We start from the raw sequence: 12,760 nt of genomic DNA, 5'->3' as shown, positions 1-12,760 counted from the left end.
TATGTATATTCATTTGTTTATACATCTACTACAAACCTCTATATAAACTTATATTGCTAAACGAAAACAAGTAAATAAATTACGCGCGCCAAGGCGCGCGCAAGACACTCGTTACATGTGGTGTTCCCGGACATGATCTAACATGCCAGCATCGTCCATACCGTTAAGAAACAAGGATGCTTTGTTTTTGAGGGAAGCTATTTCTTTTTCTTTTTCATCATGCATGTGTTTGTATCCGAAATAGGACACCGATGTGGAATTAAAAGCCAAAGATTTTTCTTCAACAATTTTATCTAAGATTTTTCTTTAACAATTTTATCTAATGAAATTCTCGCGTTCCAAAGCCATCAAACTCGTCTTTTTGATAATGCGAAACATGCAAATCACTTTCTCGAGAAAACATCCAAATTCGTGTCTTTAGTTTACCATCATTTTCGAGCAATAACACAAGAAGCTGGAGCACACTGGCTCGTGAGTCACGCACGGCCTCTTTGGAAGAACCGGTATGGATAAGGAGGCAGGAGGACTGAATAATTGGGGTGTGTGATGGGGCCTTCCCCGGCTGTTGCTATGCAGTTATGCTATTGGCCCTGCAACCACTCCCCCGCCGGTGGAATCCACGCTATCTCCCAATCCACCAGATGCACGCACATATCTCCGACCACTTTGCTGCATTCCAACTCTCCCATCCCATCCCACCTTATGTGCTCTGATCAGATTTTCCATTGATCAGTCAGTGTTTACATTTGGCTGTCCCGTCAGTGAAAACTGCTGACACCGAAATGTCCTCCCTGGTGAACATTCACTAGATGCATCAGAATGAAAAAAGACGGCAGCTGCAAAGGATGACCGTATGCTTGTAACTTTGCAGGTGATGGGCAAGTAGGTCAAGCGCCAAGACCATGGCGGCAGCATGTATAGGCCGCCACTTGAAACAGAACACGAGGCATACCAAGAGAATGTTGCTTCGGGTAAATAATTCCTGTCAAAGTTTGAAGGCAAAAAGGGATCTACCAAATATTGCTGATTATTCTATCTGGTATCTACAGCTTCCTTTGAAGAAGAAGAAACGAAGAAAATAACCAGCCGATACAGATCGAGCTACATGTCCACTCTACAATTATCCAGACATGACTAAACTCTCCCAACGCAGGAGCTTCACTCATGGTCATGGCATCAAGTGCAGCCCCCGCGACTTCAAGGGGTAACCCTCCCGTCGGAGGTGCTTTGTTCAAAAAAGTTTGTTCTAGTCCTGGCAGCTGGTTTCAGCTGCTTTCGGATGAGCATAAACACCTTTCGCGTTCGGACTAGGCAGGCATGGCAACAATTCATCAGTGAGGAAAAAATCACAGAGTTGTTAGCGCCGCCCGTTCGCCCAATTCCTAAGGTTATTCCGGGACTTCACCATAGGTTGTCTGTTTTGATGCTTAGGCTTTGGAATGTCACCCAGCTCCATTACTTGTATCGTGCGCTGCCTTTTGGCTGCACAGATGAAGCATGGAACAATTAGGTAAAATCTCACGAGTAGAGATCTATAAGTGACAAAAGAGGATAGTACTGAGTTTCAAAATAAAGACACGAACCATTCTCAGCCTCCTGGTAACGCTCCTGGAGCCTTCTCTTTGCTGCTTCCAGCTTCCTATTATTATCCAAACCATCATCATTGACCTTTGGCTTTGCCAACTCTAGCCTGGCTCCAGATGAAGATTGCGCAGCAAGCCTCGATTTCTAGAACCAAAAAAATAAAGAAGTGAGTCACAACTCACAAAGTCTTGATCATTGCCAAGACTTAGGCATGGCTAGTGTGCACTTACATCCATCTGGATCGTTGTAGGTCTTCTCTCAACAGAATTGTGAGTTTGTCGGGGTTTCATGTCACCAAAGGGTTTCTGTGGAGGAGCTGCCTTTAATGGTCTCCCAGGCCCAGATTCATAACTTGAGGGCATAGATTGCTTGTTGCTGTTGAGCACGCCATGAGGCTTCACTTGCAAACTTGAACTTTGAGGTTTCTGTCGGTTTGCTTGCCTCATTGATGGCTCTTGCCTTGCCGATTCTGGCCTCCTAAATTGAACTTTTTCTACAGTTCCAGGAGAATGTCGAGGAGGTTCTTGTGTTGCAACTGCTGAATAGTTTGCAGGCCTCCCACCATTATTTCCCCTCTTGTTTCCAAGGCTCGCATCACTGTTATGTCTCAAGTCTGCCGTGCAAGTGTAATGTTATTAATCAGTATTGAATAAGCATGGAAAACTAAATAGTTTTGAGTTGTTGTACTCACTTCCATCTTCGTCCATTTCATCAAAGAACTTCAAGTTGGGAAGACAAAAGGTGGAAAAATAAACACAAAGTTAGACTGTAGTTCAACATAAAATGCAATGAGATAGCAGGAATTAAACGTATCAGTACCTCAGAGAGTTGAATAGAAGTTGGCTGGGTTGCAAAGAAGGCCCCTTCATCTAAAGGTGGGGACGGAAGGCCTTCTTCATCTTCTTCATCAACAACAGAAGGATTTGAAGAACCAGGGGAGTTTTCTGCAGATCCAAAGAACCCATATTTGTATTACACTAAGATGTGATTCTTTATTTAAAACTATCCAAGCTCCAAACTATGGTTCTAACAAATTCAATTCAATTACCTGCCAGGGCAGCATTTCTCGTACTAACCCACTCATCGACCAGAACTTTCCAACCTCTGAAACACAGAGCAACATGACATGTCAACTACATTTCCTTTCCAAGAACACTATCAAGAACTGTATGTTTTATCAGTGATTTGCACTTCTAAGTTCTTTAAAAGCAAATATGAATTAGCCCTCGAGTCCAAAAGTCAGTAAAGGAACATGGGGCTTACTCAATGAGAGTGCGCACAAGGTGGCGAATCTGTTGTGAGCTGTGCTTCCGCAGCCGATTAACAGCCCTCCCAATCTCAGTAGCCTGCCATTAGCGGCGCCAAAGATTAAGAAACCAAATAGCTAGAGCTACCAGTAAAACCAAGACACACTGACACACATCACACAGCTCGTATAACTTATAAGCAATATCAATCATGTACCTTTAGCGTGGACACAGACAATTGCATCAACTGCAGCCTCCTCAGCGACTCAAACAAAGTGGCATCCGACTGCAGAAACATCATGATTTAACTCAGAACAATTGAAAGCATGAAACTTGAGCAGTTGATGAAGAGAAGAAAGGGTTAAGCATACATGATCTTCTTTGTGCAAAAGGAGGTCCTTGATGCGGAGGACCTCACCAACGATCTGTGACTCCTCGTCGATCTCATTGGTGAGCGCCACAAGCTCCTCAGCCTCGTGGTCCTCTTCCTCTTCCTCCGCATCATCCGCGGCGTGCTGCTGCTCATCCTCCTCCTCTTGGTCGTCGTCATCGTAGCTGTGGCCGTAGTTGCTCGCGGCGGCGCGGCGGAGGCGCTCGTCGTCGGAGTCGGAGTCATCGTCCTCGTCGCCGTGGCCGCGGCCCCCGCCGTGGGCGCCGTTGCTGCTGCTGTCGACCTTGCTCTCCTTCTCGGCAACGCGGCGCACGCTGCCCTTGTCCTCCTCGACGGGCGTGGCCGGCGTGGCGGACGCCGCGGCGCTGCCGAGGGACGGCGGCGCCGCGTCGCGGCGGTGCGCGGTGAAGAGCCGCTCGGCGATGCGGTCGCGGCGGTGCAGCAGCTCCCGCGGCGCGTCAGCCGCCGCCACGAGGATGGCGTTCTCGATCACGTCGCAGATGCCGGCCCCGGCGCCGCGGAAGAAGTCGCGCCACCGATCCAGCCCGTCGGCCATCGCCGCCGCCGCCGGTCCCTGCCGGGCCGCCGTGGCAGGACCTCCCCTCCTCCTCGCCAAGATCGGCGTCCCCCGGCCGCGATTCCCGCAACCACCACCAAGAACCGATGCTCCCCCTGGCAATTCCCTCCCTGCTTGGATTTTCTTTTCGTTCTTATCAAATCGCGCCGCGCGCACCCGCACCAAGACCAAGAATCCAATCCCTCCCCGCCCGGCGGCGAATCAGATTCCCCCCGAATCCGCGGCGCGGGTGGGCAGAACGGAACCAGGCCAGCCAATCAACCGCGGAACGGGCGGGGCGAGCAAGAACAGGGCGAATCGGGCGCCGCAAGGAATCGATCGACGAAGAAACCAGCACCGAGCGCCACCTTCCTTGGCCCCCACGTCCCCGTTCCTTGACGGTTTCAACAACCCCCCAAACCCAGCCCGGCGCGGCGCGGCGGTAGCCTAACCAAAGCAAATCTTATCTGGCTTGGCTGACCCCTGCGGGAGGAAGCCAAAGCCAGGAAGGTGAAGGCGAAGAGAAGAGGGGAGGGCGAGGCCGGGTCGACGAAGACGGGCCGGGGGACGGATAGGGACGCGGATGGCAAGGGTACGCAAACCCACGAGACCTACGCGGCTACCAAACAGCAGCAACTACTACTCCCTGCTCCCCTACCCTACCAGGCTCCTCCCATGGCCACCAGTAAGTAACAGAACTGCGCGTTCGTGGCGTCACCGGCGCCCCGCCTGTCCTCGTTTCCTCCTGCCGCTTTCTAGTGGGGTGGAGTGGTTTTTCCTTTTTACCGGTAGCGAAGGGCGGGGCGGCGGCGGGACAGGACAAGGGCACACGGCCGTGCTCGAGGCGCAGGGAATGGCGGAAACGCTGGGGTGAGAGAGATTTGGGGGGGGAGATGGGTGAGACGCGGCGGCCTCGTGGCTGCTTCCTGTTGCTTTGACCCTGTCCACGCGGGGGGCGCCCTTTTCCTGTTGCTTTGACCCTGTCCACTCGGGGGGGGGGGGGGGGGGGGCGCCCTTTCCGTTTGCCGTTTGGTCTCCGTTTTCTTTTTTGTGAGCAGCAGCACGGCCACGGTGGCTTCCATGATTATTGTTTTGAAACAGATCCTTCATATCTGGATTTTTTAAGTAGGTTTTGGATTTTCCCAGGAAATTCGTATCAAAGCAACAGAGGTTTTTGCTTAACATGTCAACTTAAAAGTGGCATTAGTTAAATTGTGTGGTGGGAAATTTTATTGAGGCATAATAGTTTTTCAAAAAAATATTGTTTTTCAAAATTTTATTGAGGCATAATAACGGGCCAACTTCGACTATTGCTTCTCGAACGCAAAAGATCTCAGTGGAACTTGCAGCTAAGTTAACACTGGAAATTGTTTCGCCAAAAAAGAAGAAGAAAAGTTCACATTGGACTGGAGTGCAATTTTGAACTTTAGGGCATTATTTTAGAGTAGTACTACTAGTGTTGCTGTAAGAAAATATTGATGATTTTCTCACGTAATTTCCACTAGTAGAAAATAAGCCAAACATCCACTCTAAAAGTACCGGTATGAAGATGAACCGGTACCTATGCATAGGTACCGGTTCATCTTCGTACCGGTACTTTTGAGGTTGATGGAATCTATGGATGAGCCTTAGGTACCGGTTGGTAACACCAACCGGTACCTAAGGCTCACCATAGGTACCGGGTGGTAATTTTTACATTAGTACCGGGTGGTACCATCAACCGGTACCTAAGGCTCATCTAAGGATTACTTCAAAAGGAAAATATCTCTCTTCCCATCACAAGTGATGTGTAGGTGAGATGGTAAGAAAGGTGCACGTGACGCAAGAAGTCCCAAATTCGAATCCCAACCACCACCGCATGCATATTTTTGACAAAAATGAATGACATTGGTACCGGTTGTGTGACCCGGTGTTAAAGCCAAAAGCCTTTGGTCTCGATTTTGGGGTACCGGTTGGAAAAACCGGTACCTAAGGCCCTATTCAACCGGTGGCTAAGGGTCTTTTTCCAGTAGTGTTCTTTTCTTTGTATTAAGAGAAAAAGAACTATGGTTAGTCGTAAGTCTAGATGAATAATAATGATCATGCCGAGGGGCGAAAAAAAAAACTTGGACAATCCAATGCAGCAATTGCCTACAGTATTTTGCAGTTAGCATCCTGATTCGAGCATCTCGGGTAGCGATTCCAGGGGTGGATGGATACTCCGACTCCGATCCAGAAGCGACATGTGTTTCTTGCTTTTGTTATGAGGGAATATGTCTTTGTGTTTTCCGCCCTGTGCAGTGGATCGACGCCTTCCACCAATAGTGGCTAGCGTTGGATGCGGGGGTTGCGTTTGGAGTGGCTGGCTGCCCGGATAGCTCAAGGGCCAACTAGCTGAATGGCTGCATCATAGGGCCTTTCATTAATATAAGGTGACTTCACGTGTACCACCAGAGAGAATAAAAAAAAAGAAAACTTCGCTGCACATTGAAAAAAAATGCTAATTATAGGATCGGAACTACCCGTCTCGAAATATAACAACTTTTAGACTTGATCAAAATCACATATTTTTATTTTTGACCAATAATATCTCTAAAATTAATTACTTTTAAATTGAAAAATCACATACTATGATAGTTGGTTTTATTGTGAATAAACTAGTATCACTTTTTTTATGTTAATCTTTAATTTTTTTACCATCTATAGTTAAAATTTAAAAGGTTTGGCTTAAAAACAACTAAAAATGACTATATTTTGGGACAAAGGTAGTACTAGGTTTGATATCGTAATAATCCAAATTGGCGTTGTAGCATTGGTCATTCTTAGTAGGAAAGTTGTAGAAACCATCTTACTACCTCCATCCTAGAATATATAGCTCTTTTTAGGTTTTCTCCGAGTCAAATCTTTTAAATTTTGACTATAGAAGGTAAAAAAGTTATAAAGATTGACATCATAGAAATGATATGAGTTTCATCATAATGAAACCAATTATTGTAACATGTAACCTTTTCTATTTAAAACTAATTATTTTTTAAAAAAATATTATTGGTCAAAGATAAAACTATTTAACTTTGACCAAGTCTAAAGTTGCTATATTTTGGAACGGACGTAGTATATGTTATTTGGGATTGAGTGTCATTCTAGTAAATTATTTTTCTATAAATGCCTGCCCTCTAGTTGATTATATAAGTAAAAAAATCTATCGCGACTAATTGGACCATTTTAATCAATTTGGAACCACAAATATAGTTTTTACCAAAATATCCCGATATTTCCTTGGACGTTGACCAAGGGTGGTATCGATGAGAGCACAAGTGTTATCGCATCAAATTTCGCTGTTCCGAACACGCGCGCGCGCGCGCGCGATAGCACGATGAATAATGCCTGACCCGCACACGAACCGAGTGAAGGGCGCGACCTCCACGGGCGCGCGCAGGGCGCCGTCCGGGAACACGTGTTTCCGAACAGCCAGCCGTGCCGGTGCCCGTGCCCGTGCCCGTGCCCGTGCGTGCGCGGCCCGGCCGGGGCACGTGATCTCGTGCGGAACGCGGAACCGGCCAAGAACGGCGCCTGGCGCCGGCGCCGCGGTTGCAGCGCAGCTGATTTCTCCTCGTCACCGCGGGGATGACGGGGCCAACGACAAGCCGGGCCTGAACCGGCGGGCGGGGGCACGGCGAGCGGAGCGTGTTCCTGGAAAGAAAGCAAAGCAGCAGACGCGGTAAGCACGGCCGGGGCACGTGCGCTTCAGTTTAATCTGGCTGAGGAATTCAGAGGTCCGTCCGTCTCAGTGGTCTACACGGCGGAGTGCCGGAGTCGGTGGACCGGGTCAAGTTGTGCGTGTAGTACAACTTTTTTTTAAAAAAAAGTTTCTCTGCACTTCCGTGCTACATGGGAGGGGCGACGGGCGTCATACGTCCTTCGCTCGTGACATGATTATGTGATCAGGGATTAGGTCATCGCAAAGCTTTGGCGTCATTCAGCTAATCAGAACTAATCTTCTCTTACCCTGTGACCTGAAATAATACTATCATGGTAGGTATGACGATCGTTTTGGCGACCACGATTCGGTCAACTTAACGATACAAAGCTGCCAGCTGTTGCTTTACCGAAATTTTGTCCAAACAAGCACGCAATTGCAAGGCATTGGCGCATTGCTATGGAAAAAGAGAGGCGGAATGGGAAACATTACATCCTCCAGCGTAGCCGTATAGGTTTTTTGCACTCCTGCATGTACTTGGTAACGGACAAGCTTACAGGGTTACAGCTAATGCAGCAAGAGATACTACTGAATGAGAGAGAGTAGTAGAGTTGTTGCAACCTCCAATTCATCTAAACACAATTCTGTTGACTGTTCTCAAGTCCCATCTTGCTCCGTCAGGATCTTATCCTCCAGGAAACAGTTGGGTACCAGATTTTATGGTAGCAAAGTTGACCTGACCCAACTGGCATTTTTGAAACAAGTACCACTGTACCAGGAGTACAAGATTAACAATTCAAGTCAACACACGCTACAATTTGCGCTCAAAGGAAAAGAGCTACGCGACACACATCCGCAACACAACTTTGCCTATAGAAAAGAGAAGGGACTGGAAGGAGAGACGGCCCCAACAATTTTGAAGAAAGTAGGCCGAATGATTGCCTATTGAAGTCAGCTAGGTTTGGTAAAACGATATATTCGTTCTATCTTCTAAAGGTACATTCTCCACAGGCACCAGTTTGTCCCTCGGTCTAAAGTCAGTTAAGCAAACTCGTCTTGACCAACGCGGGTGAGACTGAACTTCAAATGGCAAAAGAAACAGAACCCATGGTTCCGGTGCTACATTTTGCTTTGCTGAATATGACACTGGTATCTGCAAAAGACTACAGCTTTTGCTCAGATGAAGCTTAATACCGAAAAGACTGTGTGTTTAGTTGGTGGAAAAGTTTGAGTTTTGATACTGTAGCACTTTTTGTTGTTACTTGACAAATAATGTCCAATTATGGACTAATTAGGCTTAAAAGATTCATCTCGTGCTAATCAGTTAGACTGTGTAATTAGTTATTTTTTTCAACTATATTTAATGCTTCATGCATGTGTTCAAAAATTCGATGTGACGGATACTGTAGGAAATTTTTTGAGAATAACCCTACAGTATACACAGACTAAATTGCTTCACCAGGAAAGAACAGTGCGTGTCTATCGGACTCAGGGGACCACGCCTCAAAGGAGGATTACTTCTGCATCCTTCGACGCTCTTTTCATCTTCAGGAGATGCTTGAGAGATTCTTTATCCAGTTTGTTGTTGTCTTTTATTTGCGCTATTCTAAGCATGGGTGCATCTTCAAGCAAAAGTCTCAAGAAGCCTGACTCTGCACAGGAGCCAGCAAAGTTGTTCAGAACAACGGTATCCAGGTTATTGAAGAGACCGGCCTGGTGATCAATGGAGTCCCAGAAAACCGAGGTGGGTGTGGCATAGCCCCTGTAAATAAGCTGCAAAGTACAAGCTGTTAAGAAGAGAAATGGAGATAGGAGATATAGCAAGGCGAGCGACTTTCATCAGCTGTACCTGTAGCTCAACACGTCGCAAGTTGGGAGCAACTTGAAACAAACAGTGAGCAGCGTTTGCTTCCTTCAGGTTACCAAGGTCAATCTCCAGGGTTATCTCAGTCAACCGATTTAACAATCTTGGTAGTTTACCAGGCAAGATTCCATGAGCTGCGCACTGTAAAGTAGCAAGGTGTCACCTAACACACGACTGAATGGTGAAATAATAAACATAAAGGGACGGGCTGTGGCAGTTTCTTAATTCTTACCTCAAAAGCATGCCCGAGCAATGAAATATTTTCAATATCTAAAAGAGAACCGATGAATTGAGAAAGATTAAAGTTGCACCCAGCCCTCGGAACATAACCAGTGTTAACTTGCAGATTAATCACTGCTGAAGAGACATGCGGCGTAACCAGACTGAGGTGTTTAAACATACCATCAACTCTTAGTATCTTGAGCCTTGTTGAGAGGATACTGATATCGGCAAAGCTGAGCAACCTAGAGAGAATCAGTTTCTCCAAGTTTGGGCACCTTGCTACTAATTCCCCTATATTGTTTTCTGTTGTACAGAAATCAATAAAATGAAGGGTATGTATTCGCTTAAAACCTGTGAACAGAGGTGGCAACTGAAAAATACAACCTTGCAGGAAAGCATATTCCAGTTCCTCACAGGAGAAGAAAGAAGAAGGGATTTTGTAATTCCTCCAGATCTTTGTCCTAATTTGAATTTCCTTAACTCCATTTCTTGACAGCATAAGCATCCACCTTTGGATGTGCCCTCCAGGGGATAGCAAATGAACCCGTCGGGCATTCAGTTCGAACTTCAGAATTGGGCCATTATGGAGGGAGAGAACCATATTGATGAAATTGATAAAATTTTTAGTTACACCCTCTTCAATGCCATTACCTAAATCAAAATCATCTTCCCTGAAAGTCAATTCTGTCATTGAAGCCCATGTGTATCTCCACTTCCTTGACAAGACACATGTTCCTAGAGCTTCTTTCATAGGCAAACAACAAAGAATTTTGTCCTTGATAACATCTGGTAGATTGCTGATGATATCAACATTCGCAACAGCTTTATTATTTCTTTTCTTTTGGGAACCTCCACGATCCATTGGGCACACTTCTATCGCAAGAACCTGCATCGGCAATTCATGTGACAAACAACTTATAAATATGTAAGTCTAACACGTGAATCATAATAGGGTTTCTTTCTTTTCATTATGTTTATATCTATGTCAATTACATGACTGAGACCTTATGAAGTTACAGCTAGACTCTTTAATCAGTTCAAGTTATGCCCAAGGTTTTAAGTTGTAATATATATGCCATCATAGCAAGTTCCCAAGAAAGCTATCGGAGTAGTGGTAGTGTGTACAGGAGTCCTTGAGCGGCCCAACCAGCCTGACAACTTCTTTATTAGCTCAGGTTGGGCCAGGCCCAATGTCAGGACAAGCTCAAGCCTCACTTTGAGCTAGATGCTTGATAAATGTAGCCTAAGCTTAACAAGAAGTGAGGACACAATTTTTTTCTTTCATATATATGTGGACACTTCATTATGGGAAGAAATAATATCTATTTGGGAAAGAAAAGAATATCTCAAGCTTAGAACCCAACAAGAATTGAACATTACATCTTCAGGTGAGGTTTTATACTTGAATGCTTCTAATATCACGGAAGCTATTCAACACAGCAAGCTTTTTAGGAGCTAAACTAATGTATAGCCCTTTCTAAAACTCAGTCGATGTTAGTTAGTCAAAGCTTATCGATTGAATACATAAAATCATGGTGCAAATGTTTAGCCAAAAATCATGCATTCACTATGATGGATTCATGAAACATAGAAACTATTGATACAGATGAAAATGCATAGGTGTTGATCTCTTATGAAAACCCTAGTTTAATTAGCAGGAACAATTCCAGAACAGGTTTTATATGAAATTTATGTCTAAACATGAATGTACATCATAATGTGAGGAAGAGTAGAAAAGTATCTCCGACATGGCATCAAATGAATGTACAAGGTATTATCTATAGCACCAGCAACGGTCCATGTCATGGCCATGGCAATGCTCATGGCCTCTTTAGGCATGACATAACTTTCAAAGTCTTAAGAATCTATAGCATATTTCAAACTTTGTCAGTACTCAGTAGATGCTATAGGAGAGCTGATTACTTTGTACAGGCCATTTCTACAGAAGTAGTACTCCACACACAATCGAATGGAAGATTCACTAGACAAGTAAAATAAGATATCAAGGGGAACTTCAGTTGGCAGATTCACTAGACAGTAAAATAAGATATCAAGGGGAACTTCAGTTGGCATGCATCAAAAGAGCATATTGTCTACTTCAGTTGGCAATATTTCCAGGCTCGACCATATGCTCTGCCATTAGCCCATCCCATGCATTTTCATCTCCCCATGGAAATAATACCACAAGCACACAACAACTTGCAATATAAACAAAATTTATCCCGGCACTCCTGATTTACGATCCTTCTAAATATAGAAATCGCCAAACGGCAAGCTAGTTTATTCACCAGGAATAAGCCAGCGGGAGTATTATCTAATGGCATTCACCAAATACACTTAAAATACAATATGGGATGGGAGTGTAATTGTGCCCCAAACTTTGGGCAGCAAAACGGGGGGAAACTTGTGGCGATGCAGTCTGTGAGTCGCGAGGCGCGGCAGAGCATGCCGAGACGCGACGGGATGCCAAGTGACTAGCAAGCTGAAGGGCGGAGGACGACCGGACCTCACCTCGCCTGGGGTTTGGGGCTCCGGCTGGGATGTCTCCGATCTCCCCCGCCACCCTGTTGACCAAGTTGGTTCTGGGCTCCTGTCCCCTTCCTTCGCCGTCCGCGGTACCTGGCGCCGCCGCCGCCGGCGAGAAAAGCCCGCACGGCGGGACGGGGGAATTGGCCCGTGGATGGATTGCGATTTGCGAGTGGACGGAACCAGCTGGGTCGGCGCAGGCAGTTGGCGACTCCAGACGGACGATGCGCAGCGGCGGCCCAGCCGGCGTGGGTGGCGCCGGCACTCCAGCAATGGGGACCGGAGAAATCACGGCGAGGGACGTGGCGCCGCGCCGCGCCGGCGTTTCCGAGGGGCCGGGACCGGGAGTCCGGGACCGGGATAGTAGATTCGTGGGGGTTTTCAGGTCGTATATCGCGCGATGGACGGGCTGATGTTCTCCAGTTGGGCTTGGGCGGGCCAAAGCGCGGCGCAAGCAAACCGGGCGCGATTTTTTTATTTTTCAATTTTGTTTTTTATAAAAATATATTTTTGCTTTCGAAGTTTACAGGAATATACTCTGGCGCCCCGCTGCCGGGCGGCAGGGACTTTTCTGCAAAAAGTTTCGCAAAAAATTTGCGTCCGGACCCCTGGAAGACCGGTCGCCCGGCAATGGGCGGCCGACCCCCAGGCCGCCCAGCTGCGGGGCGACCGCCTCCCCCTCAAGTGCTGCTAG

The 12,760-nt window shown here is 46.6% G+C and overlaps 2 protein-coding genes across 3 annotated transcripts; both read right to left on the bottom strand.

The window, feature by feature from the left end:
* Positions 1–949: 949 nt before the first annotated feature.
* Positions 950–4,607, bottom strand: LOC120698683 (probable mediator of RNA polymerase II transcription subunit 26b). Its single transcript, XM_039982399.1, has 9 exons — positions 3,203–4,607; positions 3,049–3,117; positions 2,848–2,930; positions 2,633–2,688; positions 2,404–2,528; positions 2,276–2,303; positions 1,815–2,197; positions 1,584–1,728; positions 950–1,482 (listed from the first exon to the last, which is right to left on the bottom strand). The coding sequence occupies exons 1-9, from the start codon at positions 3,776–3,778 to the stop codon at positions 1,358–1,360; spliced, it is 1,590 nt and encodes a 529-aa protein (XP_039838333.1). The 5' UTR covers positions 3,779–4,607; the 3' UTR covers positions 950–1,357.
* A 4,171-nt stretch (positions 4,608–8,778) lies between these two features.
* LOC120698681 (F-box/FBD/LRR-repeat protein At1g13570-like) lies at positions 8,779–12,431 on the bottom strand. Of its 2 annotated transcripts, XM_039982398.1 has the most exons (5): positions 12,052–12,431; positions 9,925–10,426; positions 9,551–9,831; positions 9,304–9,459; positions 8,779–9,227 (listed from the first exon to the last, which is right to left on the bottom strand). In XM_039982398.1, the coding sequence occupies exons 2-5, from the start codon at positions 10,400–10,402 to the stop codon at positions 8,958–8,960; spliced, it is 1,185 nt and encodes a 394-aa protein (XP_039838332.1). In that variant the 5' UTR covers positions 10,403–10,426; positions 12,052–12,431; the 3' UTR covers positions 8,779–8,957. The 2 variants fall into 2 exon arrangements, with proteins under 2 accessions (XP_039838332.1, XP_039838331.1); XM_039982397.1 differs by having other exon boundaries at positions 9,551–10,426; positions 12,052–12,430.
* Between the last annotated feature and the right edge of the window lie 329 nt (positions 12,432–12,760).

Source organism: Panicum virgatum, chromosome 3K (assembly GCF_016808335.1).
Source record: "Panicum virgatum strain AP13 chromosome 3K, P.virgatum_v5, whole genome shotgun sequence".
Lineage (NCBI taxonomy): Eukaryota > Viridiplantae > Streptophyta > Magnoliopsida > Poales > Poaceae > Panicum > Panicum virgatum.
Note: the sequence above shows the minus strand (reverse complement) of the source record. Positions and strands in the feature narration are given on the sequence as shown.

What these genes read in the sequence shown, in the direction of transcription:
- LOC120698681 (XM_039982397.1), bottom strand. Translation starts at nt 10,402, where the DNA reads ATGGATCGTGGAGGTTCCCAAAAGAAAAGAAATAATAAAGCTGTTGCG. An exon ending in TGCTCGGGCATGCTTTTGAG is followed by an intron (nt 9,460 to 9,550) that starts GTAAGAATTAAG and finishes GCTACTTTACAG; the next exon opens with TGCGCAGCTCATGGAATCTT. An exon ending in TGCGACGTGTTGAGCTACAG is followed by an intron (nt 9,228 to 9,303) that starts GTACAGCTGATG and finishes TGTACTTTGCAG; the next exon opens with CTTATTTACAGGGGCTATGC.
- LOC120698683 (XM_039982399.1), bottom strand. Translation starts at nt 3,778, where the DNA reads ATGGCCGACGGGCTGGATCGGTGGCGCGACTTCTTCCGCGGCGCCGGG. An exon ending in TGTCTGTGTCCACGCTAAAG is followed by an intron (nt 2,931 to 3,048) that starts GTACATGATTGA and finishes CGCTAATGGCAG; the next exon opens with GCTACTGAGATTGGGAGGGC. An exon ending in TGAAATGGACGAAGATGGAA is followed by an intron (nt 2,198 to 2,275) that starts GTGAGTACAACA and finishes CTTGCACGGCAG; the next exon opens with ACTTGAGACATAACAGTGAT.